The 27,708-nt window shown below is 26.8% G+C and overlaps 5 protein-coding genes and 1 long non-coding RNA gene across 9 annotated transcripts; 4 read left to right on the top strand and 2 right to left on the bottom strand.

Annotated features, from left to right (window-relative positions):
• Nucleotides 1-142: 142 nt before the first annotated feature.
• LOC122713494 (protein limb expression 1 homolog) lies at nucleotides 143-1,783 on the bottom strand. The gene is made up of 4 exons (XM_043934021.1): nucleotides 1,568-1,783; nucleotides 1,204-1,391; nucleotides 774-1,120; nucleotides 143-706 (listed from the first exon to the last, which is right to left on the bottom strand). The coding sequence occupies exons 2-4, from the start codon at nucleotides 1,358-1,360 to the stop codon at nucleotides 302-304; spliced, it is 909 nt and encodes a 302-aa protein (XP_043789956.1). The 5' UTR covers nucleotides 1,361-1,391; nucleotides 1,568-1,783; the 3' UTR covers nucleotides 143-301.
• Nucleotides 1,784-4,157: 2,374 nt separating this feature from the next.
• On the top strand, nucleotides 4,158-8,023 carry LOC122713177 (G1/S-specific cyclin-E1). The gene is made up of 4 exons (XM_043933385.1): nucleotides 4,158-4,557; nucleotides 5,050-5,115; nucleotides 5,588-6,200; nucleotides 6,289-8,023. The coding sequence occupies exons 2-4, from the start codon at nucleotides 5,102-5,104 to the stop codon at nucleotides 7,033-7,035; spliced, it is 1,374 nt and encodes a 457-aa protein (XP_043789320.1). The 5' UTR covers nucleotides 4,158-4,557; nucleotides 5,050-5,101; the 3' UTR covers nucleotides 7,036-8,023.
• A 323-nt stretch (nucleotides 8,024-8,346) lies between these two features.
• On the top strand, nucleotides 8,347-17,249 carry LOC122713174 (uncharacterized protein PFB0145c). Of its 2 annotated transcripts, none has more exons than XM_043933380.1 (6): nucleotides 8,347-8,571; nucleotides 13,919-15,611; nucleotides 15,703-16,013; nucleotides 16,082-16,320; nucleotides 16,430-16,741; nucleotides 16,801-17,249. In XM_043933380.1, exons 1-6 carry the CDS (start codon nucleotides 8,482-8,484, stop codon nucleotides 16,994-16,996), a joined length of 2,841 nt encoding a protein of 946 aa, XP_043789315.1. In that variant the 5' UTR covers nucleotides 8,347-8,481; the 3' UTR covers nucleotides 16,997-17,249. The 2 variants fall into 2 exon arrangements, with proteins under 2 accessions (XP_043789315.1, XP_043789316.1); XM_043933381.1 differs by lacking the exon at nucleotides 8,347-8,571 and adding an exon at nucleotides 12,130-12,639.
• On the top strand, nucleotides 9,924-12,030 carry LOC122713178. The gene is made up of 3 exons (XR_006346463.1): nucleotides 9,924-10,065; nucleotides 10,244-10,483; nucleotides 11,641-12,030. It is a non-coding gene; the product is annotated as an uncharacterized LOC122713178 (long non-coding RNA).
• On the bottom strand, nucleotides 17,008-20,092 carry LOC122713175. Of its 3 annotated transcripts, none has more exons than XM_043933383.1 (5): nucleotides 19,992-20,092; nucleotides 18,780-19,506; nucleotides 18,423-18,698; nucleotides 17,826-18,330; nucleotides 17,008-17,748 (listed from the first exon to the last, which is right to left on the bottom strand). In XM_043933383.1, exons 2-5 carry the CDS (start codon nucleotides 19,496-19,498, stop codon nucleotides 17,524-17,526), a joined length of 1,725 nt encoding a protein of 574 aa, XP_043789318.1. In that variant the 5' UTR covers nucleotides 19,499-19,506; nucleotides 19,992-20,092; the 3' UTR covers nucleotides 17,008-17,523. The 3 variants fall into 3 exon arrangements, with proteins under 3 accessions (XP_043789318.1, XP_043789317.1, XP_043789319.1); XM_043933382.1 differs by having other exon boundaries at nucleotides 19,911-20,045; XM_043933384.1 differs by lacking the exon at nucleotides 19,992-20,092 and adding an exon at nucleotides 19,719-19,812.
• An 834-nt stretch (nucleotides 20,093-20,926) lies between these two features.
• LOC122713474 (phospholipid-transporting ATPase ABCA1-like) lies at nucleotides 20,927-27,694 on the top strand. The gene is made up of 16 exons (XM_043933959.1): nucleotides 20,927-21,768; nucleotides 21,849-22,248; nucleotides 22,363-22,530; nucleotides 22,606-22,793; nucleotides 22,883-23,047; nucleotides 23,172-23,280; nucleotides 23,350-23,504; nucleotides 23,600-25,106; nucleotides 25,190-25,315; nucleotides 25,396-25,614; nucleotides 25,703-25,975; nucleotides 26,071-26,375; nucleotides 26,462-26,609; nucleotides 26,692-26,902; nucleotides 26,992-27,205; nucleotides 27,285-27,694. Exons 1-16 carry the CDS (start codon nucleotides 21,157-21,159, stop codon nucleotides 27,498-27,500), a joined length of 5,016 nt encoding a protein of 1,671 aa, XP_043789894.1. The 5' UTR covers nucleotides 20,927-21,156; the 3' UTR covers nucleotides 27,501-27,694.
• The last annotated feature ends 14 nt before the right edge of the window (nucleotides 27,695-27,708 follow it).

The following is a 27,708-nucleotide window of genomic DNA, read 5'->3' as shown; positions in this document are numbered from 1 at the left end:
ATAATATACAATTAATAATTAATTTTGACTCAAATGATCTATCCTGTATCGCAGTTTATAATGGCAGTCACGCGCTTAAAGCATTCTTAAAAATTAAGTTTATAATTTTATTATTATTCTATTATCACCAAAAATACTTCATAAAAAGGACGGAATTAATTATCTTACTGTTAAACAACAATAAAATATTTCACAATATAGTGACATTATATGTCATTAAAAAAATATATATTCCCCTAATACCAGTTTTTGTAAAACTGGTTTTTTTTTTTGTGTATTAATTGCACAATTGTTATGAGAATCACTGAGGACATACTTGAGCATGTGCAAGCATTAATATATCTTTTTTCTCTTTAGGAAATCTAAGTTCTCTTCCAGCTAAACGTGCTGCTTCAAGTTCTCTTTCAGCCAATGCCAATTCCATAGCAACAACTCCGCCACCGCTTTCATGTTCTCTTGCTACCCAATCTAATGCCATTTGGCTACGCATATCATCATCTAAAGCCCGATGGCTATAATGAGCAACTACTTCTTGTCTGCTGCATTGCCTTTCTCTCATTGCTTTCAAAGATCCATTCCAATGAAGTAATTGAAAGACTGTCATTAATTCTTGAAATTCTAGCATCGTTCTTCCACGATTACATTCCAACATAAAACGAAATGCACCTATACCTGTATTTGGATCTTCTTTCTCATCTCCATTTCCCTAAAAATTGAATAATTTAATGCAATATTTTAATTCTCATGAATAATAAATATAATTCAGAACATACCTGTGCTTGATTACCAACACCATTAGAAGTTGCAGAAGGTTTAGCAAAGCTAGCTCTTGCTTCTGCAACAGCTTTTTCTATGAAATCATCAGTTATTTTACGAGCTGGATGTTCATTGAAAACAGAATTCATCAAAGCAATTTTTGCTGCTGATCTACGAGCCTCTGCTTTAGTGGGACAATTTTGAAAACTACCAAAACAAGAACCTCCAGGAAGAGTTACATAACATACATAAGGTGGACTAGTACCAGGCACAGATTCATAAATAACTAATGCTCCATTTCTTAACTCTGTTCCTCTGCTTTGTTTCATTTGCCAAAATTCTTGCAAAGCTTCAACCACATTTACTATAATAAATACAGAATAAAATAATATATGTATATGTAAAATTTAATATTAATTAAAAAGAAATATTTATAGATATTTATACCTCTTCCATAACCTTGAGTATGTTTAGCAAAGCTGTTAACAACTGCTTCCACTGCTTCCTTTAATACTTGTTTGTCTCTGGCATCTACTAATCCACCTGTGATACCCATATTTTCAGAAACACGAGATTTTGTTTTAACTGGCATTATGCCCTGCATCACCTTTCAAAAATTCACGTACATTTACGTCCTACAAATGTAATTATTATTTCTAATTGTATAAATTGAATAATAAAAAAACTTCAGATTAAAAAAATAATTGTAAATAAAGTATCAATGAAAATTTTAATTCAATATTGCAATTAAAAATTAAATAATTATAAAAAAAAAAGTAAATTGATAATATAGAAAACTTTAATTACATACGTAGCTAAAGTCAACGAAATAATATTAGTAAATGACAAGTCTTGAATGTTATACGAGCAAAGAAACAGTGAAGCAATTGCTGCGATACTGAACACATCAGACGTGAAAAGAAACTCTGATGGCCCACCTGCAGAGACCCGGATGCCCAGGAATTCGCGTAAATTACTCTCCGATCGAGCGCTACGGGATCAAATTGCAATACACATATAACGCGTTTAATGGCCCCACTGACGACTTCCAGAAAACCAGGGCTGTCTACCTTGATCAAGTACCCCATGCTACGGTGATATTATCACCGAGGATTGCCAACTGATTATCAATATTCTCTATCAAGTACAGTATCGGATTTTAAGAATATAGAACCCATGATCAAATATATTTGAAAAAAAGTATAATATTAAAGAAAATATATACTCAATAATAGAATATTATTTTAAATTGATCTGTCATTTTATCTTACTTTAAAAATATATAGATATCTATTAAAAATAATGCATAATAATGAAGTTATATGTTAATTATATAAATGATAAATGTTAAAAAATATATTTGTATAATTTTCAATAGTAATATAAAATATACTTTAAATATATTAAATTTTAATATATTTAAAAGATATATATATATAATATAAAATATAAATAATCAATACATACATAAAAAAAAAAAATATAAAAACAGCGTTACAAATGTTTAAGATAGATAGCTAACTAGTGCTTAAGTTACACAAGTGAATAAAGCGCCATATGTTATTATTAGGAAACTATAATGATCAGTTGATAAAAAAGAGCGACATAAAAAATGATAATCATAATTATCATTTTTTCATATTTATTATTTTTACAACGAAAATGAATTTATCATCTTACAAGACTTTGCATCTTATATTCTGAAATACCGATTGTACAAAAAATCAATAATTTTTTATTATGTCTCCTATATACTTCAAAAAAATATTTAAATTTTTAAATATAAAATTGAAATCTAACAATTATACATACATTTGTACCTAATTTTAAAGTTTGTAACAATAAAAATTACAATATTAATTATTGAAAATTATGCATGATCATAACTTCTTGAGTTTTTAATTCAAATCAATATTTAAATTTTTGAATATTTGACCTATCACGAAAAATAAAGAATTAAAATTTGCAATTCATTAATAATAAAATATTTATACAATTAATGACTGAATATAATTTAAATCTCTAAATATTGTTTGATTTTTCTGCTCCTCAAATTCTGCAACCCGCTCTACAGCGTGTCTGTTTTAACGTACGAAGAATTCTATCTATAATCACTAAATATTATTTTATATTTTTATTATATTTATCATTTTAATTCTATAGTTATATTCATTCAAAATTGTAAAATCTAGTAAAAAATTAAAAATACTTTTACTGCTAAATGCTGGTTGTGTTAAAAATATTGTAATACAATTATGTTGTTAATTGATATATTTTACAATTATAGAAACTATATATATATATATATATATATACACATATAGAATGTAATGTTCAATAATTTTTTTTTTAATTTCAATTCCAATCTAATTTTATTTTTATATAAATCTAATATTATTCTTTAATAAACTGATAATATTGAAAATGAAAAAAGAAAACCTAAAATAGTAAAGAAAATAATTTTAGAAAAAGTTACTGAAAAAAAATTGTATTAGATGTTAGATCTATTCTGAATCTTGTTTTATACTTCCAAATTATTAACTTTAAACTTTATCATTGGACAATGCGGAATTTACTTTTAAATTTATTATTTGTTAAAATTAATATGTGCTATTAATACGTATAATTTTAATATTTATATAAACTATAAGTATAAAAAATAAGAATTTTTTGCATTTATTGATTTCTAAAATTTATATTGTATATAAAAGTCATAAAATTTTTAATTTTTTGTATGATCGGTATATTAGAATATGAACATGAAGTTTCATAGGGTGATAAATCTATCTTATACTTCATCTCTGACAAAATATAGTGCCTAATATAGTATTCTAAATTACAGAGGGCGCAAAACAACCATTGATTTTATAAGATCAGTATTTCAGTTCATATAATATTATTCTACAAGATGTTAAATCTACATTATATTTTATCTGTGATTACATTAAGAGAATTAATTTTTTGTTAGTTTTTTTGATTCAGATTGATATTAATAATATGTGAATGATTATAGATATATTATTTTAATAAACAAACAAATATTTTATATTAAAATATAAATATTTTTAATATAATTAAATAAACAATTTATATATTTAAAAAAACATTATTAATTCATAATATCTAAAGAACTATAACAAAAAATTTTGTCTTATTATTTTTATGTTTTATAATTATAACTTAATGTTCAAAGAAGAAACAATTTACGCGCGTATATTTCCCGCGTGGTCAGGGCGTAAGTGGATGCATGCATTGATACATGTGTGTGTGTATAGTAGATCAGCTGAGCGCCAGCTGTGCTCTTCGCTGCGACCAATAGAAATCGCTTATACTAATGCACAGCAGCGCCATAAATACACGACCGGTGCCTGCAGGTTTGGCGTTCCCGCGAAAGTAATTTGTAAACTTCACTTCGTAATTTAAAAGTATTATTTTATATGTATATAGTTGTTTTTACATGATTACAAAGCTATTGTAGTTTAATTATATACAATGTGTTTAAGTGTAATAATATTTTTTCATATTCTTTGAAAAAGTTGTGTTAAAATCGAGCGGGAAACGTAGTTGCGCAGAACGCGTGGGTGCTGTGATTCCTTGGATTTATGTATCAACTATATGTAATATTTAGTGTTTTAGTACGAATGTATCGTGTTATTCGAATAAAATATACTTCCCCCGGTTAATGGATAGTGATTTGTGCAATTTTTTATAATATTTTACTTCGTAAAAACATAATAAGAACAAGGCATCTGTCAAAGGACGCCAACGTTGCACCACGATTGTGTAGTGTTTAAATTCAATGTATATATATATAAGTAATGATATTTATGTGTTGAAATTAAATGATAGAACTTCGAAGAAGCTATTTAGTTAAAAATTTAGAATTTTTTTGCCCCTTTGAGGTTATGTTATACATATAGAGGGCGTGACAGTGGCAGATTGCAAGCAGGGGTTGGTCATCGTTTCGCGCGCTGGTCTCCCGCGCTTCGAGTTCCACGTCCCGTATTTTTTTGAAGAATTACTGTTCTGTGATATCTCGAGGCTTGAAATTCTATCAGAAAAGACTTTAAAGACTTTTCGTATTACAAAACATTTTATAAATAAAAAGTTATGACATAAAATATTGAATCAAACGAAGCCAAGTATACGTGCATTATGGCGATCGGGTGCGTGTGAGCTTTGCGCGCTCTTTTACTTTTCGGCATTTTCTTAGCAAAATTACTCAGCATATATTAAAATAATTAAGTGAATGCTTAAATAAAATATTGATCAATTTGTGTTCATATTAAAAAGGTCCATTCTCGTTCGAAATATTTTTTGAACACGTCGACAATTTCAGAGCAAAATGCCACAGACGAGGTGAGCGAATAACTTTCTATTTGGTCTTAAAATTTAATTCAATTCTTCCAATATTTCATCAAAAACATATAAAATTTATTTAAAATAGATTTAATTAATCCAAATAATTTTCTAAGCTTTCTAATTAAAAAAAAAAATTGAGAATTATGTATGTATAACCTTCTTTACTTAATACTTACCATTTAGAAGGTTTAATAATGTTATATGAATAATATATATATGAATTTTTATTTTATGATTTCCTAAATTCTTTGTAAACATGTACAATAAATTATAATATATCTATGCAATATACATAACTTTAAAAAAATATTAGACGTTAATTAAGACGTAATTCTGTTACCTTCCAAAAATATTTTTACTTGCTTTACAAAGATATGGAATTTTTTTGTTCATTACAAAAAAGGATTTTAATATTATTATGATAATCTCAATATAAAATAATTTTTTTTTTTTATTTAATTTTGTCCAGTTTACATGGGAAAAAATCACAGACTTATTTACAAGGTGGCAAACTAGTAACACAGTCTTCAAAGCGTAAAAGAAGAGCAACAGATATTTCTGAAGATTCAGAAAATGTATATCCACCAAGTAAAATACCAGCATTATCACATGTATCATATACAGAGTCTTGTCATACAGTACATCCTTTAGAAAATTCATGCACACAACATCAAATATCTCCATTGAAAGAACAACAAGAGCCAGCTACATGGTCTGAATTAAGAACTTCAACATGTTTTCTAACACCATCATCTTCTAATAATACATCAAATAGACCAAGTCCTTTACCATCATTTCCTTGGGCTGATGGTTCTCAAGTTTGGTCTCTTATGTGTTTGGGAGATCAAAAAACTATTACTCAAAGGAATCCACAAATGTTTCAAAGGCATCCAACATTACAGCCAAGAATGCGAGCAATTTTGTTAGATTGGTTGATTGAAGTTTGTGAAGTATACAAACTACATAGAGAAACTTATTATCTTGCAATGGATTACATAGACAGATATCTATCTATTCATCAAAATGTACCCAAAAATCAATTACAATTAATAGGCATTACATGTCTTTTCATAGCTGCCAAGGTTTGTATGTTTCAAATTTCAATGTTTATGATTTTCAAATAAATAAATAAATGATTTTTAAATTAATAATTAATTATTCTTTTTATAGGTTGAAGAAATTTATCCACCTAAAATAGCAGAATTTGCTTATGTTACTGATGGAGCATGCACAGAAGAAGAAATCTTGGGAAAAGAATTAGTGATTTTAAAAGGTCTTGGATGGAATTTATCTCCAGTAACTGCTCCTGGCTGGTTGAATATTTATATGCAAATTGAATCAGGCGATTGGTCAAGACCAAATGCATTTATTTATCCACAATATGGAGGTTTACAATATTCTCAGGCAGCTCAATTATTAGATTTAGCTACATTAGATGAAGGAAGTTTAAAATTCCCTTATAGTCATATAGCTGCAGCAGCTATTTATCATACACAAGGAAGAGAATGTGCTTTAAGAGTATCACGCATTCCATGGGAGCAGCTTGCACCTTGTGTCAAATGGCTTACTCCATTTGCAATGACAACTGCTGAAGAAGATTCTCAGTGCCTTTTAAGATCTGCAATAACACCTGTAGAGTCTCATTCTGGATCTGGACTTAAAGCAACAGTGCCTAATATAGTAATGGATGAATCACATCGTATACAGACTCATGTTGTAGATTTAAACATGTTAGAAAAGGCACAGCAACGATTAGTGGATGAAATACCTTCTACTGATACAAATGAATCTGATTCTAATGTTGAATCTGGTAGACAGAGTCCGAATGAAAGTGGTCTTTTAACTCCACCTTCTAGTAGTCAAAAAAATTCAACTACACCGTCACGTCCTCCACCACAATTACATCCATATACGTAATCAAATATTTATAAATATTTCATAGTCTTTGATTAAGCATTTCATTTACTAACTGCTGGTGAATGATTTTAATTAAATATAGTAATGTATTATATATGTTTTTCGGGAAATATCATTAACTGCTTCAAACAGTTTTGCCTTTTGTAAAGATGCACAATGTATTATTAAGCTATGGGATTGCATAAGTGCACGGTAATGACAGAATATACTGTATGTTATCGTAAATAATATGGTGCTTCCCAATATATCATCATGTAATAGTAAAACTTATAGTACAAGATGTTAATCACTTTCTATAATAATGTCCATAGTGATACTGAATTTATTTAATATTATTTGTTTTATTGTGAACGTTTAAAAGAAGTGCCTTGCATAGAGGAATGTAAACTTACATGAAAGCCTATGGCTATCTTCTGTGATTATATTCATGCAGTGAAACTTGATAATACATTATATTAAAATTTTAGGATAATTACCATTTTCATAAATCTAGACAATATTAATGTCTGCGAAAAGTGTCCTTAAAAATAATATTTTTATTAGTACTAAGATAAAAAAAAACATTGTGAATAGTATTCTTTTATATATTTTGCTTTATTTTAACGCAACGTATTATAACAATGCGTTATTAAGCTGGGTGAATGTATTTTTATGTATATGTATACTGTGAAGTACTAATAATTAAAAAAATAAAAAATACAGACGAAGGGATGAATGCACGAGTGAAGATATAAAACTATTAATTATTAAAATATGATTAAAAATTTCGTGATCAATTTACACTGCCTTGCATATAGAGACACGGCTGTTTATACATATTTGTATGAAAAATTTGACAATAAATATTTGTAAATCCGATCATTAATCATATAATTCTTATTATAAAATAAACAAAAAATATGAAATTTATTCATTATTTATTTATGATATAAATTATTAAACTTACGATGATCGAATGTTGAAATCGATATTATCGACCATAAAAAAAAAAAGTAACGTGGCGCCACAAGCGTTCCCTCTAGAAATATAATAATGCAATATGATTGGTTGATGCGTTTACATTCAAGTTGTCAAATGCCAGACGGCCGTTAAGAAAGCGGTTGCGTGTTTAACGTTGTAACAGTGAAGATATTGTGAAATGTATGCGCGTAATTTCAACAAAACGTAGTCATTTTCTTGTTTTAATATTATATTAAATCCGAGTTTTACAAAGTTTATATTTATCGCGAATATATGTTCGAAAAAATTCGTGTTTTTTCATAACGTTGAACAAGATGCAGTGTGAATGCTAATATTAACAATTATTAGTGTTCGTTCGTTTAACTTGTTTACAATACATTTCATTACTCAATTTAATTTTTATCATATTTGCTATTATAAAGCATAACGACGGATGTATTTAATAAAATTATTAAAGAATTTGTATTAAAATTGTGAAATATCAGGATGTCAAATCCAAGGAACATTAATGGTTCGGTTCGTGAAGGAACTCGAGTAGTACTTCGTGAAATCACTGCATCTCTTCATAATTGCAAGGTATTTATGTTTTTCTTACAAATGATAACGTTTTGCCAATGCGCATGACAATGAACTTTAAGTCAACATATTCCGCGTTCTTATCAGTTGTCTTTTTTATCCGGTTGCTTTTGCTCTATGTTTTTATTGCAAACAGTCGTATCAAAGCATCCCTATAAATAAACCTTGAATCTCCAGGAGCACCTTGAAACGAAAATAAGTTTTGCTTCCCCGTGTGGGAATATCTTTCTTTAACATCTAAAAAGAACGAACGAAAAATGCTTACTTACAATTTCATATATATAATATAATTTAAATATATTTGACGGATATATAATTATATATAACTTGCAGATATAATTTCTATCATTGCTGAATGGAAAAATTAAAAAGAATATAATTAATATTTAATATATTATTATATAATATTAGGTTATTAATCTAAAGTTTTTATAATATTTTATATTCTTTCTTGTACATGAATCAGAAACTAGTTTGTCATCAGTAATATAAAAATAAAACCGGTTATTATAATTATTATAAAAAAATAATATATGCTCTATTTACATTTTATATTTATAAATATATTAATGGATATATAATAGTATATATTCATATTTTAGAATATTTCATGATTTTATATTCTTATATTCTTTTATTCATATGATTTTATTAAGTTTTCTTTAAATATTTTCTTAATTTTTTTCTTAATTTGGTACAAGATTTGATCATGATCATGTCAAATTTAATGTACAATTTTCTGCAAAAACAGTATTGATTATATTCAAGATTAATTAATTTATATATACATATTGCAAGCAATAATTACACTGATTTCGAAAAAATAACTATTCAAAGAATAGTTTTTAGAATCATAAAAAAAAACGATATAATATATCATTTAGTTTTCATAATATCTTTTCAATTTTATCATTTTTTTCTTTATTCTATTTTAATAATATCTAATTTTTTGTTGATTCGAACATTTTCTCATTTTTTATCTACTTAGCATCGAATGTTTGAGTATCTACATGTCACTCCAGATAGCGCCACACCATCATACTATTCGATATCATGAATTGTGTCCCACCACTTCCATAGTTGGTGATCTTTGTAGCATAATGCCCGTGTGGCGTGTGCGCGGTTCGACGTTACGACAGCGGCCTACAAGCAGCAAGTGTTAGTTACGCGTATCATCGGCAAGACGGTGGCCATGACTCTCACATCATTGATCATTCTTTACAATCTAGAAACAGTTCGCTCCATGCTGGACGCGATTTAGTAAAACGTTCCTGACGGATTAGCAGAATCGCATATCTCGAAAGGTGAGGCGCTTGTATTTTGGCAGCATCGTCGTGTTTCGTCATTTTACATTTACACACGCGTACAGATATGGTCGCGTGCCATCGCAAGAAATCTGTGGTAGTGGTGGATATCTAGAGTATCGACTGGAGAATGTAGTGCACTAATATTAGAATTTCAACCAGAGATATCCTTCATTGATTATTAGGCTTGGTGAGTGTCTTCTGATAAATCTTTCCTATAGAGACTAAAGATAAACAGAAGACGATGATCTATTGTCTCAGACCTAGTTTCGCATTATTTATTTTTAATGCTATTTTCTATCAAGTGAAGGTTTATAGAAAAATAACATTTTATTTTTTTCTGGATTCAATTGGAATCGATGTTGAAGATAGCTTTTAAAGAAATAGAACGGAAATATAGGGTTGAGAAAAAGAAAAAGAAAGAGACACACCCCTTGAAAAAGAAATGTCTGTGATTCTCTCTGTCATCATAAGATGGGAATGAGTCATAGGGATAATACGTGTTGCGGTCTCGATAATGTCAAGAATACTCCGAATAAGGAGACTACGAGCTTCTCGAGTTTCGAAGGAAATTATATTGGTTTGCTCGCTTGAACGCTTCGTATACGGTGAGCTCAAGCGAACACATTCACTTTATATTATAAGTTTAATAAGCAAGGAAACCATGATATAATAATTATCAATAACATGCTACGGTTTATGGAAATATTTTTATTATTTAACATGATTAAGATCGAATAATTAATGATTTTAATGTCAAATATACAAATTTTAAATTATCTAGATAATTATATTATTTCACAAAATAATCTATAAAAAACGAAACTATTTATATATTTTTTTATATTTCTTATTAAAAAGACGAAGAAAATAAATATTAAACATATTGCGTATTTATGATATTATCTAAATATGAGATATTTTATACATTCTTTAGAAAATTATGTGTCTGTTTCAATTGATAAAATGCATGACGTTCAAAATGTCATTCGTTATCGGTTTATCTGAATGATGTTTTTACTCTAGTATATTTCTACAATCGTTCAGTCAGCATTTTTCAATGTTTCTATATTTTTTTAAATCGATTTTCCGCGAATCTATAATCGAAGTTATTTGCGTCATATTAAGAAGGACGTGTTTCAAATAAGCAAAAGTTTTAAAATATTCTCAATGTTTTCAAAACTTTTTGAGAAAATAACTTTATTTTAAAATTATTTTTACATATATATTAGTACAAATTCAATTATTTATATTATAAATTAGCATTCATTTTATTTTTCTGTATCAATCTATTTCATCAATCTATTTCCCAATAATCTTTAATTAAAGATGTTAAAAGTTAATTATCATATTGTGTGTTAGCCTTCAATGTTTTATAAAATTATTATCATATTTTACACATTGTTTTATAAAATTATTATCATATTTTAATTTTAAACAAGATTTATATTCTTTTTTAATTTATATGAAAAAAAATATCACAATTATTATTTTCATGAATATGATATATGTGGGTTATATTAATTTATATTATCTTTCATAAATATTTTTCATTTCATGTAAAGATATAAGAAATATAATTAAAATATAATAGTATAATAAAATATAATAGTATAATAGTAATATAAAAATATATCATAATGTGATAAATAATAATATATATGATTATGAATAGTATATGATTATACACAGTCAAATATATTCCGTTCAATTAACTATCTCAATTATTTATGATCGTATTATTATTATATATTGTTTGTTATAGAATATATAATTAAATAATAATGTATTGGAAAAAATATAATTCATATGCAGCGTAAACAATTATATAATTACAATGAAAGCAACATGGGAGATTAAAAAAAGCATCAATATTCATATAATTAATGACTTATTCCATAAAAAAAAAAAATATATAATTTAAGCAATAAATGCATAATGGTTAGTGTGTTAGATTAATGCGCAGTTTATATATTCTACTTTCTAAATGCATCTGTTTTCCATGAAAAATTGATCCATCATATTCTGTCCGCGATTTGTTTTCAAATATTTAATCAAATCAAAAGCAAACATTTATACGATAACTTGGTTTTTTAATCAAACGCAGAAATTGTAATTAAATATAATTATGACATAATAAAGTAAATTTATACTTCATCTTTATTTTTTCTCGTTTCGAATGAAATTACATACTGAAAATTTTTCAGAATAATTTGGGCAACTCAATTTTATTACATATAAGAAACAAGTAGACTAGAGAGAGTGAAATCTTTTTACATCGAATAATTGAAACGAATGTTAGTTATATCTTAGAAAAATATCATTGAATTAACAAGTTCTTCGAAATCAGTAAATCTTACGTTTAATAAATCCAAGAAAATATCTGATAGAAATTTGTTAACCGAATGATCTCATTCGCTTTCTGATCAAATGTTCGAGACTATAAAAGGTGAAAATAATCCGTATTATCGAGAGTTTTCTTTCTTCTCTTGGTGAAAGAAGGATCGGGCGGAAAGGAAATCGTCCGAGAGAAGGCCGAAGAAAAAATACACGGGACCGCGAAAGGGTGAATGATAAACGAAAGATGCGTTGTATCGTCGGAAATAAACGTGTCAGGGGTGAGGATATATAGGCGGGGAGAAAGAAAGAAAGTTCACTACGTGGGGTTCTGTGAACCCGCGTGTAAATATGGCCTCATATTGGCCAGCAGTGACAGCCGAAAGTGGAGGTTATTTGGGAAGTCATGGGGAATTTCATCTTTAAGGTAATCTTCGTGAAACATCTATTTCTAATTACAGAATTACCAAAAATTCTATTCCATTAAGTTTAAAATAACAAACTTACTCACTTTATCAAATTTTGTAAAAAATTACCACAATTTTAAATTTGGTTTAAGCAAATCAAATACATCAGTCAATAGTCATCTCTATTCTGCATTTAACTTTCTATTTTATTCGGCTAACTATACTATAGAAAAATTAATAGATCTAGACTTATCTAGACTTATTTCACTGGTTTTCTTCAGTAGTATAAGGTATAAAATTTCTTTCTTTATCTTCTTTTATGAAAAGTTTGAAAATTTTTTATCCAAGATCGTATATTTTTCTGAATCGTAAAAAATTTTATGCAAAAATTTTTCGCTCTTGAAATTAAATTTAAATTAAAATTGAAATGAACATTTTGTCGATGATTCAATAATTTAACTTTTCACCGCGAAACACGATCGCGCCATCATCGATACGATCAGAGAGATTCTTTTTTATCGCGGGACACGTCTACTCATAACTGTTCTTGGCATGGATTCGCATGCGAGACTGGCACAAGATCTGGTAAAACAAAATCTGGTCTCCTTCTCTTCGTGACGTAGCCCGCGTTATATTTTATAATTAGTCTGAGCAACGAAGAAGTTGCGCAATTTCTGAAAGAAATCAGCAAGTCTCGACACCAAAATCAGCTGATGCAAATTTTCTCAGTGAACGAAAGGACTGTTCATCGAACACATCTATATTCTACATTTGTTTCATAAAAATATGGAGTATATCAATAAATTGCTTCATCGAGCTGTTGCAATCCCAGCAAGGACATCGATGTCGCCATCACCATTGCCATCGCCCACGCCGCCGGTATTTTGTGTCTAACTAGTGAAAAGCTTGATTAATGCGCATCTTGTCGTTTGTGAATTGGCAAGGGTAGATGTAATTTCTTTAAGCGCGTTCAAGCGTAAGCTTTAACGGAAAATTTCGCGTTAATTAATGTGAATATGAGGCTTGAAGATTTTGAAAGATTTTAGAGTTGATTTAGAAAGATTGTATTATCATTATCGTGATTCATTCGTATCTTTGAATTTTTTAGAAAACTATCTAATAATTTTTGCAAATTTTTAATAATAAAAAATCATTTATAGAATTAGCAATTAATGACTTATTTTTATCGTTAAAAGTGGTATATTATAATTTTTTTAAAAATCAAAAAAAAAAGATGAATTATAAAATGAATATAACATGTAACATTTATATTAATAATGCATCTTTTTTGTTTTTTAGAGCGGTACCGACAATTCCGTGTCGAAGAGTGCGGAGCATGAGGTGAAAGTTCGATTTGCTCGAGAGTTCGCTGATGTTGGATCGATCACCTACACGAATCCAGAAAGTCTATCCTCATCTAGCAGTTTTCAGAGTCTCAATAGTACTTTAAGTACAAAGAGTAGCAGCGGTATCTGTCCAGATTCTGTACCTTCGAGCCCTCAGAATAATTCTTATGTGAATTCAAATATATCTGGCTTGGACGATTTGATTACCGGTTGTGCGACAATACATTTAAACAGTGAGGACGAACATTCATTTAGTACACTTGAAAATTCTCAGGATTTCAGTCAAGATCAAACATTCGCATCTGCCACTGATGAATTAGCAGCTAATGACACTAAAAATCTCGCAACTGAGATCTCATTGACGGATGATTTTCAAAAGACAGTTGAAATCGTCGAAAACAATTTAGAGACTCATGAATTTGTAGACTCACCAATTAATACTACACAAAATATACAGGAACGATCTCTTTTAGGTACAGTTTGCATCAGAGAACCTCTTCCTGTAGCAATTGTATCAAATAGGAGAAATAGTTTTATACAAATAGATATAGAAAGATCTCCTAAAAACAATAATAATTTAAATAATCATCAAGCCAATAATAGTTTTAATGGCGATGATGAGGCTTCACTGTCACAATGTCATAATACAGAGGAATCTAATTTAAATTCGACATTTGTATGTTTATCATCCAGTAAAGAAATCACAGATGTTACTAAAGAAGAAGGATCTAGTATATTAAAGAATAACTCAAGCGAAGATCATTCTTTGCCTGTGGATTTTCTACCTTATAACATTGTAAATTCTGTATGCAATTCAACTTCTGTGTTCGCGGAATATGGTGAAGAACCGTCATTACCTAGTATACCGACGTTTTCTTCCTTACTGACCAGTACAGAGTCCTCGAAATTGAATGTAAGCGATACTCAAGAAGTCGATGATAATGTAAAAAATTCATTGGCAAATAATTCTAATGTAGCAATAAATATATCTTCGCACTCTGAAGTGACAAATTCCATTCAAAAATTAGAAAATAAAAATAATAATTTGACAGAATCAGATTCACTGAATTTTTCTAATAATGTTGTAAACGATGAGCAAATTTATTTAAATAATATTTCTTCTGTTGAATCAAAAACGCCTGAAGTTCAGGAAAATTTAACTAAAGATATTTGTCAAGAAATTGAAAATAACGATATTGTTAAAAACGTCAATCTTTCTTCGCCAAAAGAAGATAGCTTCAAAGTAAACGATATTGCTTTTCAAAAGAAAGAAGAAGGAACTATTATCTCAGATGATTGTTTTGATAAGAAAAATGTGAATGATTCGAGTCAGACAAATGTAATAAATTTTTCTATAAAAGAAGAAGAAAATCAGGAAATAGAAAAACACGGGTCTTCCGAAGAAAAGTTAGATACTACTATTACTTTACAAGATGTTTCTTTGACTTTAGAAACTGTATCGGAAGTAGAACAATATACGGATTTTAAACCGCAACGACAGAGCACATCATTAGATACGTTTAACATTGAGCAGCCAAATTTCGAAGAACTGAAATCTGCTGCTGAACAAGTCGCCAATGATATTTTTCAATCTTCATTGGAATGTTCAGAAGATAACAATCCCTTCGTTAGTGCAACATCTGAAAGTAAGTGTTTTTTAATATGAAAATTTTCAAATATCGATAAATATATTAATAATTTAAATTAATATTTATTAATAATTATTATATATCGTAGTCTTTCAAGATCCTACGAGTTTCGACTTTTTGACAAATTACGACAACAAGAAAACTATTAATCGCTTCAGAACCGATTCTTTGTATGTAAAATTTGATCCATTGGTAGCTGATACCAGTATGTTACCTCAAGGTAATACACAATCTATAAACGAGGAACAAAACGGCAAAAGTGAAAATATATCAGAAAATATTGATATATCTAAACGTAATCCTGCTATAGCAGCTATCGATAGATTACTTTTTTATAGTCCTGTTTCTACAAAAATGACACAGAAAACGAATGAAATTCAAGAGAAAATAGCAATCAAAGTATGTATTTTATATATTTGCTAATAATATTACTAGATAAATATACATAAATATTTTTTATTACATAGGAAGAATCTGTAGAAGAATCGAAATCCGATACTTCACTTATTATCGATATTAATATGAGTAAGGAATTAGAATTAGTACGGACAACTGTATTGCAATTAGAAAAAGAATTAGATAAACAAAAAAAAGAATATGAAGCTGAGTTAGAGAAGCAAAAGAATGAGAATTTTTCTTTTCAAGAAAAAATTAATAAATTACAAGCACAAATAGCACAAGAAATAAAAAGTAAATCTCAAATGACGTAAGTTATATGTTGTTTATTTAAAACTTATAAAACATATAATAATATTAAAATAATAATATAATAATAATAATATATAATTAAATATATTATTTTGGAATATTTTTAGTGTTGTAGTTGAAGAATATGAAAAATCGATTAGTCGACTACTCACGGAAAAAGAAAGGGATCGTACGAATTTTGAACAAGAGAAAGCAAAACTTCAAGAAGAACTACAAGTTGCAAATGTTCATTTAAACAATACAGAGGCCGCTTTTAATGATGTTCATCAAAAGTATGAGAGGCTTAAAGGAGTTGTATCCACATGTAAAAGTAATGAAACATTATTAAAAGAAAGTATTCAGGAAAATATGGAAACGATAAAATGTTTGGAAACGCGATATGATCAATTGAAGAATCATGCTATGACCGAACTCGAAAAGTAAGTATCAAGAAAGAAAAAAAAAATTAAAATACTTTAATGTCTTTAAATTATTTCAGAGCTAATTTTGAATTAGATGCTATACGAAAACAACATGAAGATGAAACAGTGAAACTTCATGCAATGCTAAGGAAAGCAGAATTAAAAAGTAATTCATTGGCTGAATTGGTTGAACAGAAAACTAAAGAAAATAAAGAATTAACGCAAATATTGGATGAAGTGATTGCCAGGGTGGGTCATCAAAATGCGGAATAAAAAGTCGAAGATTAAACAAGCATCGCGAATGCGATTAGTCTTTATTTTTTTACTCGTCCCTTAAACGTTTTAGATACAATCAATACTAATTATGATTGATGTATATGTACACATGTGTTGTTTTTAAAATTTATTAATTGCAAATTATGTTTTGTTTCAGAGAAGCACCTTTTATTAATTATTTATAAGTTGTGAAATATATATATATATATACTATTTTATCGCTAATAAAAAATAGGTATATTAAAAATAACCTTTTAGTTTATGTTTATGCAGTAAAAAATATCTTGATATTCCATAAACAATTCTAACATTCACACGTCACACATTAATGTTTTATGTGATTTGTTATAATACATTTTAATACAATATCTCACTATATTCAGATAAATAAAAATCACTGATTATATATATATTATCTCTACATATAAATACCAATGTATAATCATTGATATTTCTGTGATAAATAATATATTTTGCGCAAAGTTATGTAAAAATTTTTTCATATACTATATTAATGAGTATTGTTAATCAGTTGGTCTTGCATCAATTACAAACAAAACATGATATTTTGCTAATTTCAACATACGATCACTTGTACTTCCTGGTTTGCGAGGAATATTCTTATTTTCGAGATCAGGCATAAGTTTTTTAATAGTTCGCGCTAAATTCGTAGCATATTGTTTAAATTGTGGATGGGTCATACCTATTCCTTTATCTCGTAAAGCCTCTGCTACTGCCCAGAGTAATTTCTAAACATATGTATTTATATTATGTTATACTAAAGATAATTATTTAAAAATATTTTAAAGTGCTTAAACAAAAATACCTTTCTATGAGTTTCACTAAGTTCGCATCTTCCTTCATGCAAAGATGATTTATTTCTTTCAATTATACTACTAGATGAATGTCTATCCCATGAAGACACTGTATTATTATGCAATTCATGAGAGCAGTCAAAAGATAAACTTTTTGCCCATTTGCATCGTGGTCCTTCTAATTCTTCTTCATTTTTCCTTTTTCTTGATTCCTCAGTATTTTGACTTTTATCAGAATCACTTTCTTTTATATTTTGTGTAAATAATGCGCGTTTAATTCTTATAGAATTTGAATCATTTGCGAGTAACTTGCTCGGACCAGGTAGATCAGAAGGAGGAGGACTTTGGAAAAGTGCGCGTTTAGATGTTTCAATTTTAGATTTTAATGGATTAGATCCATCTAAAATAAGTCGTCGAGCCACTTTTTTCTTTGTTGAACTTCTAGGAGTTCCTCTTGGACTTTTGCCCCGGGGACTTTTACCTCGTGGACTTTTGCCTTTTTTAATTGTAGGTTTTCTATACATAAAAAAAAATAATAAATTTATATTTAATAAATTTTTAAATTAATAAAATCTTTTCAAAATATGTTTCATAACTTTGATACGTACTTAATATTTAATACTAAAAGTTTTTTATTATTAAGAGCTAATCCTTGTAAATTCGCACTAGAGAATACTTTTCGTCTCTTTGTTAAATGACTTAATCTTTTTCCTGGACTTTGACCATTATTTCGATTAGCTAAAAGATTTCGTTTTTTAGCACTTCCTGGTGCTGGTTTAGAAAACCATACAGTACACGTAGATTGAGTTTCAGCTCCTATATACCTACTACATAATTTTGATGTAAGGCTTTCAAATTCTTCAACTGCTTTATTTCTGTTATAACTAAAATCATAAAAGTATTATTATGTATCTTTATATAGATATTATAAATCATAATATACAGATATACATTAATGTACTCACTGTATTCCATGAAATTTATGATAATATGCTTCAGGCCATGTCAAAGTATTAACATTTTTTTCATTAATAGTATAATAAAGTAATGATTGTTGTGGTGCAATTACAACTGATTCTTGTTTTACCTTGTTTGTAGTTGCTTGTACTTGCTCATTATTAGGAACTGCTTTCTTTATTCTAAAATTATCACTGCAAATATTTTTTAAATCTACTGTATCTATATTATTACTAATATTACTTTGATATTGTGGATCACAAGCATCAAAAGCAGTACTTAAATTTCTAGATGTGCTTTTGATATGTCGATAATTATTTGTACTAATATTTTCTTTTTGTTGTTCTGGGAATTCTTTATTTAGATCTTGCTGTACGTATTTTTCTGGTAATGCACATGGTGTCCAAAATAAATGTTGATTCTCATAAATACGTAATAATAATTCTGAGCAATCTATTCTACAAATTGTAAGTTTAGGTGGTGGTGGTACACCACTCAGCAGTTTATTGATTTTTGCTAATATATCATTATCAGATTTTGCAATCAAGTCAGCTTGAGAAGGTTTTTCAAGTTTTTCATTAACTATTATTGGTATTTCATTTATAAATTCTTCATTATCCTTTTTGTCATCTTCATCTCCACTATCGAACATCTCTGGACTAGAGATGTTTGGAAGCTCTTTTTGAATTGTGGGACTTCCATCTTTGCTAGAATAACAGCAATCCATGGCATTGTCTATTAAAGAAAAAAAGGAAAAACATGCAAACATAAAAAATAATTAAAATTTTTTTAAAAATTTAGTAAAAAATAAAAATTTTGGATTAAAATAACTTTTAATAAAAATATTGCTATTAAATTTAAGTAACTCATTATATTTCTATATTTTTATTTAAATGCATAAATTTTTTTGTTTAAATAATAAGAAATGTTTTATTAAAAAGGATTACATTTCGTATGCTTATAGTACAAGATGTTCGTTATAAACACGTTATTTAACCTTACAGAAAATTAAATATTGATAGATAAAATTACAATAAATATGTTTCATAATCGTTCAGATTATTTATATCTTATAGGGATATAATTTATCATTTAGATAAAAATCTACTTTAATAATCATTAATCTATTATATTACTACCGTGAAATTGTTTATTGCTTCTTGAATTTTAAATTAAAGTAACTATAAAAACTGAATACAGAGAAATTTGAATGTATTTACGTCTTGTATAAATCCTTGTCGAAATGTTTCACATTCAATTTTACTGGCTAACAGCCAGATGTATCTGTTATGATTTCCCGATACCAGAAACACAGTTTGATATGCATAACAGTACTGTATACGTCATAATCTGACGACAGCATGTGTTATTCTTAAGGCTGCTTTTTCTCTCACATACTTTCATTAAACCTCACTATGTAGGATAGCTTCAGGTACTTATTCGTTATTGCGTATCTTGAAAGATATTATTATCTTAAGTTTTTATCTGATAGGGGAAATATGAATAGTTCCAAACATAACTATAGTGACGTATAAAAATGACATATAATTGCATTTTGTAGATTGGCAATTGCAACGAAGCTTAGAAAACAATGATAATTACGCATATTTAACAATAAAATATTTAATGCTAAACATTAAATTTTTTTATTTATAAACATTAAATTAACATATTATATATATGATATGTAAAGATATGATAAAGTGATATCAATATTTTTATAAAATCTTTGCTACAAATTTAACAGAAGATACATGACAGGTATTTATCGCATATGTAAATTCTATTTAGAGCTTCTTATTTGATTTATCTTAATAATGTTCATTCAATTTAAGATTAAAATTTGATACACAATTTGAACACAATAATTTTATTTTTTTAATGATTTTATTTTGATAATATTATTAAAAAGTTAAGAAAACATTTATTTAAAAATTATATATATATAATTATATTATATGTATTTAAATTTTAAATATATTTATTATATATATATATATATATATATTATTTTATATTATTGCTTTATTATTAAATTTATATTATCATTTTATAATTCTAATATTTTCTTTTTAGATTTAATTATTATGACAATTATAAAAATTAAAAACCAAATATGAAATTATATATGAAATAAATTTTTCAAACCTGTACTTAAAAAAAATATTTTATAATTTGGATATCAAGGTTACAGGTTAAAGCATATTCTATCAATATACATATTGATTCATACATCAATCCTTATAATTAATTCATTGTACTTTTATGAACTTTCAATGGCATTGTATAACTTATCGGTTTATATATATGAAACATATGTACCATGTTATTGATTTTATTAAATCCAAAAATTTTTAATAAAATATAATTATCTAAAACTTAAAAATGGCAAAGGAATTAAGAACTTTTGGCTTGCTTTTATATAAAAATTTAATAGTTAGAAAAAAGCATTGGAAAACGACAATATTTTTACAATGTTTGATACCTATTAGCTTATTTATATTGATACAAGCTATAAGAGATTTCAGCGTGCAACCACCTCTTATATTTAATGAAAGTACATATTATCCTATACAAACCAAAAAAAAATTAACATTATTAAATAGAGAATTTACACAATTATATTATGTACCACAGAATTCATACACAGAAAATATTTTAGAAGATGTTCGTATGTGTTTAAAACTATCACATGAAAATGTAGCTGGTTTTTTAACTGAGAATGATATGATTAATGCTTATACAATGTTGCAAGCCAAATCTCCTACTACAGATGTTTTAGCTCTTGTTTTTGAACAATATAATACAACTGACATAAGATATAAAATCAGACATTCTTTAAAAATTCCAAATATATTATTTCAAAATATGTTTGATCAACCTCATTATAATGTACATACCATATATTTCAATACCATTCCATTTGTGCAATTACAAATATGTGTTGATGAAACTTTTATACATCACATAGCATCGCATCCTATGATGGATATAAAGGTATTATATATGAATATAGTTGTTATTATTAAATAACAAAATCAATATCTTTTTTGTATTATTTATTACATTCATTTTAGCTGTCAATACAAAGAATGCCTTACCCTCCACATGTTAAAATAGATGAATCTGATACAATATTAAGATTAGTGATATGTATGTTTGCAGTTATTGCTTTTTTAATACCACTTTGTATAGAAACAAATTATGCAACAAAAGAAAAATATATTGGTGTAAATGTTTTAATGGCAATGAATGGAGTAAAACAATATCAGAATCTATTAAGTTGGTTGATTGTTGGCATTATATTTAGTATTTTTTATATAGTACCAATAATAATATTATTTAAAAACACTTTTTCTGGAAATGTTGATCCATATTTGTACTATAGCAATACTTTTATATTTTGGATAATACTCACAGCACATATTGCTCATTTAATATCATTTGGTATGCATATTGCTGCATATTTTTCAAAACGTAAGTAAGTTTTTAAAAAAATCAAAATTAAAATATCTATAATAACATAATAAATATATATGATATATATATGATATAAATTAAAAAATGAAAATATATAATATTTTTTTTTAGCACGTTTTGTGATAATAACACTATCAATTATTTATTCTGCCTCTTTTTCGCTTCATGCACATTTGATACGAGAAGAAATCTTTTCAATAATACCATATTTAGGAATATTATTTCCAAATATATTGCTATATAAATTTTTTGAAGAAGTAAATGCATATGAAGCTCACTGTATGTACATTTTTTTTAATATTGTATTATAATTTTGAAACTTTTAAAATATTAATTATAATATAAAATTTATAGTAACTGGTATTCAATGGTCAAATATGTTTATTGTTGGAAATGCACAATATAATATTACTGGATGTATTGGATTTATATTTATTTTTTCAATTTTTGGTACTTTATTACATTTTTCACTATCTGTATATATTAATGCTATACTCCCAGGAAAATATGGTATTCGTAAAGATCCATTTTATTTTTTAAAGGTAAATTTTTTTGTTATATCGAAATATCTAAATATGACTTCAAAATATATCATTGTGTTTTTATTTACAATAAAAAATATTTTTTATAGTATTTAAAAAAGAATAAAATAAATCTTGATGAAAACATAGAGGATTTTGATTATAATAATATAGATAATGAAAATTTTGAGCCAATTGCAAAAGGAATACTTATTCCTGGAATACAAATCCGTAATCTTAAAAAAACATATAAAAATACTTGTTTCCAAAAATCAGTAAGTTTTTTTAGCTTAATTAATTAATAAATTAAATTTAATAAATAAATTATTATTATTATCATATAATCATAGTGATTATAATAATAATATTTATTCTGTAATAATTTAATCTATGTAATAGACAGTTCAAGCTTTAAAGGGAATTTCAATGGATTTATATAAAGGACAAATAACAGCTTTATTGGGACATAATGGAGCTGGGAAAACTACACTTATGTCTATCTTGACAGGTAGAAGTTTTTTTCCTTTATAATAAATATATGCATTCAAATTTTTTAAATGAAATATTTTCTATGTAGGCGTAATAAGTCCAACTGAAGGAAAAGTTATTATAAATGGTAAAAATATAGCAAAACATTTACAATGTATTAGAAACAATTTAGGTTTATGCCCTCAAGAAAATATAGTTTTTCCTGATTTAAGTGTATTTGAACAATTAAAATTTTTTGGTTTAGTAAGTATCCATTTGAAGTAAAATAACGTTACATTATTAATTAAAAAAATTAGAAGATATATGAATATGAATATGAAGAGATATATATGTTTTAGCTAAAAGGTACAAATAAAACACAAAAAGAAATCCAACAAAATGTTAATATCCTATTGGATAAATTAAAATTGCGTGAAAAAAGAAATGTTCTTCCAAACAAGTTATCTGGAGGACAAAAGAGAAGATTATGTCTTGGAATGGCACTTATTGGTGATGCTAATATTATAATTTTAGACGAACCAACTTCTGGAATGGATCCTGAAACTAGAAGAGATATATGGGATATTATTTTAAAAATAAGAGGAAAGAAAACAATTTTAATTAGTACACATAATATGGAAGAAGCTGATATACTTGGAGATCGAATTGCTATTGTACACGGAGGACGATTAAAATGTTATGGCACATCAATGTTTTTGAAAAAACAATATGGTTATGGTCATATCGAAGTTACTTTATCAACAAAATCATGGTGTAATGCAGAAAAAATTATAAATAAATTTGATCCAAGGACGCAACAAATAAATGTTGATAGTGAGAAGATTGTTTTAAGTGTACCAAATACTGAAACTTTACCACAATCTTTAGATAATGTTGAAAATCAAAAAAAAAATCTGGGAGTTACTGGAATTAGTGTATCATTAATTACTTTAGAAGAAGTATTCTTAAAAGTAATTAAAAACGAAGATAATGGAAAGCATTTGAATGAATTATATTGTCCTCCATCACAAAAAATAGAAGGATGGAGTTTATGCATACAGACAATTTTAGCGCTATATCATAAGAAATTGATATACACTAAGAAAAATTTAACTAATATAATATTAACATATCTTTTACCACTTTTTTCGGTTGTGTTAATAGGCTTAAGTTATGATATGCCTAGTGATTCAACGAATATATTTCCATTAGAACTTAATATGTATAAACATCCAAAAGCTCTATATTCTTTTAAAAACGAAAGTATTGGAACAGAAAATTCAATTCAAATAAAATATTTTGGTGGAATTACAGAAAACATAGAACAAAATACAAGCGTTACACAAGCTTTATTGGATCGCGCTATCCAAAATATAGCAGAATATCGTAATAATTATATTGTTTCTGCAGAATTTAATATTTCTGATGGAATTTTATATGCTAATGGTTTTTATTCTGGGATTGCAATTCACAGTGTGCCATTAACTATAAATTTATTATCAAATGCATTAATTAAAAGTATAGCTGGTGATGAATATTCTATTCATGTTTCAAGCCAAAAATTACCAAATGCATTATCTGCTACAATATTATACATGCCAGAAAATGAATCTTTGACAAGAGTATTGATCTTTTGCTGTTTTTTCTTTCCTACTGTAGCACTCTTTGTAGTCCATCCTTTTCAAGAAACAGAGACTAAAATGAAACAACTCCAAAGAATGACAGGAGTTACCTCTTTTTCATATTGGTTTACTATGTTTACTTTTGATTTATTAGTTCTTACAGATATCATAATTGTTATTGTACTAGGATTTTATGCTATGGATATCATCTTGGATATACGCTTATATTACATGATAGAAATATGTAATAATATAATATTAATAATTATTAAATATGTTAAAAATAGATTTTTATATTTTTATTTATTTATTTATTTTTTTTTTCAGTTACGATGATATTACTGCTATTTCTTTTTGGTATAAATTCTTTAATCATATCATATATCTTCAGTTTCATTAATAAATCAAGAAACACAATAATAACTGTTTTAAGTCTTGTACCTGTTGGATTTGGTAAGTTGCATTATATTACATATCATAAAAATATGAAAAAAATGAAATAAGTAAACTAATATTTTTCTATTATATTTTAGTTTTATTTCAATATCTTTTACACGAAGTGATTCATAATTTTGATAATCTCAAAATTTTATATTCGATTCAGAAAAATCTATTTCGTTTGATACCTCATGTGAGCCTATTTCATGGTCAATTGTCTTTTTTCAATATAGCTATACAAAATGCGAGATGTCGTCGATTACCAAATCGATTGCAAGATGTAGTTTGTTTAGCTCTTTCGGATATATGTTGCGGTACGAATTATTAATATATGTTTTAATAATTTTTCTATGTTCTAAATATTAAACATAAATAAGACATTAAAACATAAATCTTCTTTAGGTTTGGATTGTGTGGATGGAGTATGCAAGAATCAACTTTCTTATTTTTCTAATTATGATAATGACATGAGTTTGAAAGAATGCATTATTTATTTATCCTTCACACCATTAATATATTTCACAATACTCATTATTTTAGAGGAACGTTTACCGCATAAATTTTATGCTAAAATATTGAATCAAAATTTAAAAAATCCATGTGATATAAAAGATGATCAAGTAAAAAAGGAGAAACATGCAGTAGCGGTAGAAATTAGAAAATTATTAAATCGTGGTATAGTTTTTCATAAATATTTATTTTAACTATATTGAATTGGAATAAAGAATTAGAGTGAAAATTTATTCGTTATTATTTATATTTATATTTAGGTGAAGCAAAAGAAATTAATAAGAAGAAAATTAAAACAGTTTCCACTACTGAAAATAATTTGTTAGAAAGTCCAGAAAATAACAAAGATAGTCTGTTTTTAGTTTATGAATTGAGCAAATATTATGGGAAATTAATGGCAGTGCAGGAAATTAGTTTTAGAGTAAAACAACGAGAATGTTTTGGATTACTTGGAGTTAATGGCGCTGGAAAAAGTACCACGTTTAGAATGTTAACTGGTGAAGAAATACCAAATAGTGGTATCATGTACTTAGGAAAGTCAGAAATTAATATTAATCGAAAAGATGTAATATATTATTATTCTTTTTTTTTTTTTCTATATTTTTTTCTGTACATTATTTTTATTATATTTTTAATGAATTTTTCATTTAGTATCTAGCTCAAATGGGATATTGTCCACAAACTGATGCATTGCTCAATTCCTTGAATGCATTTGATCATTTAAGATTATTTGCTTTACTTCGCGGTATTCCTAAATCAAAAGTAGATTTAGAAGTTAACAAATGGATTAATAGACTCGGTAAATTTATTTTTTAAAAATTAAAAAATTTATTTTAAACAATTGTAATATAAATTTTTATGGACGTTGTTTGTTGTATTAGATTTAAATGCTTGCATGCATCAACCAAGCAATACATACAGCGGTGGTAATAAACGACGTTTGAACATTGCAATGGCACTTATTGGAAATCCAACTCTCGTTCTATTGGATGAACCAACGACGGGAGTTGATCCTGCGGCTAGAAGATTGCTTTGGAATATACTTAAGTCTTGTCAAAAAATGGGACAAGCTATTATACTTACTTCTCATAGGTATTTTATTTGATTCGATAATATATATTGTTACAATTGAAAATTGTTATAATTCTATTTAATAAAAAAAAAAAAAAAATTCATAATAGCATGGAAGAATGCGAAGCTTTATGCAATAGATTAGTCATTATGGTGAAAGGTCAATTAGTTTGCATCGGTGCAAGTCAGGAATTGAAACAACGATTCGGTGCTGGTTACGATATTCACATTAAATTAAATCCAAGTCGAACGGATGATGATGTCATCAATATAAAAAAGATTATAGAATCATCTCTACTTTGTGAAATTAGAGATGAGAATTTGGTAAACTATATTTATGTGAAACATTTAAGTACATCTTTATATAGTATTTACTAATATAATTTTATTTTTTAATTTGCAGGGACTTATAGCATATCACGTGAATGATATTGGAACGACATGGGAAAAGATGTATAATACAATGAATGATTTAAAAAGACAATACAGTTGTATCCAAGATTATGCTGTTTTATCTGCTACTTTAGAACAACTTTTTATTCAGTTTGCTAGAGGAACTGAATTAACAAAATCTAAAACGTCTACGGTGGATTCCACTACACAAACAACAAATGTGTAAATAGTAGGCAATATTTTAACATAAAAAAATGAATTTCTTTATTAAATTATTTTTTTTGTAAATATAATTAAGGTATTTCTTTCTGATATACGTATAATGTTATAGCAATTTTTAATTTATGTATGTTTAAGTTATTTATTTGAATATATATGTTTAAATTAAAAAAAAATATTTTATTATTTAGAATTTGTATTAAAAATTAATTTAT

This window comes from Apis laboriosa, unplaced genomic scaffold (assembly GCF_014066325.1).
Source record: "Apis laboriosa isolate Shangri-la unplaced genomic scaffold, ASM1406632v1 scaffold23_cov150, whole genome shotgun sequence".
Taxonomy (NCBI): Eukaryota; Metazoa; Arthropoda; class Insecta; order Hymenoptera; family Apidae; genus Apis; species Apis laboriosa.
The sequence above is the reverse complement of the archived record's forward strand: the minus strand, read 5'-3'. Positions and strand labels throughout refer to the sequence as shown.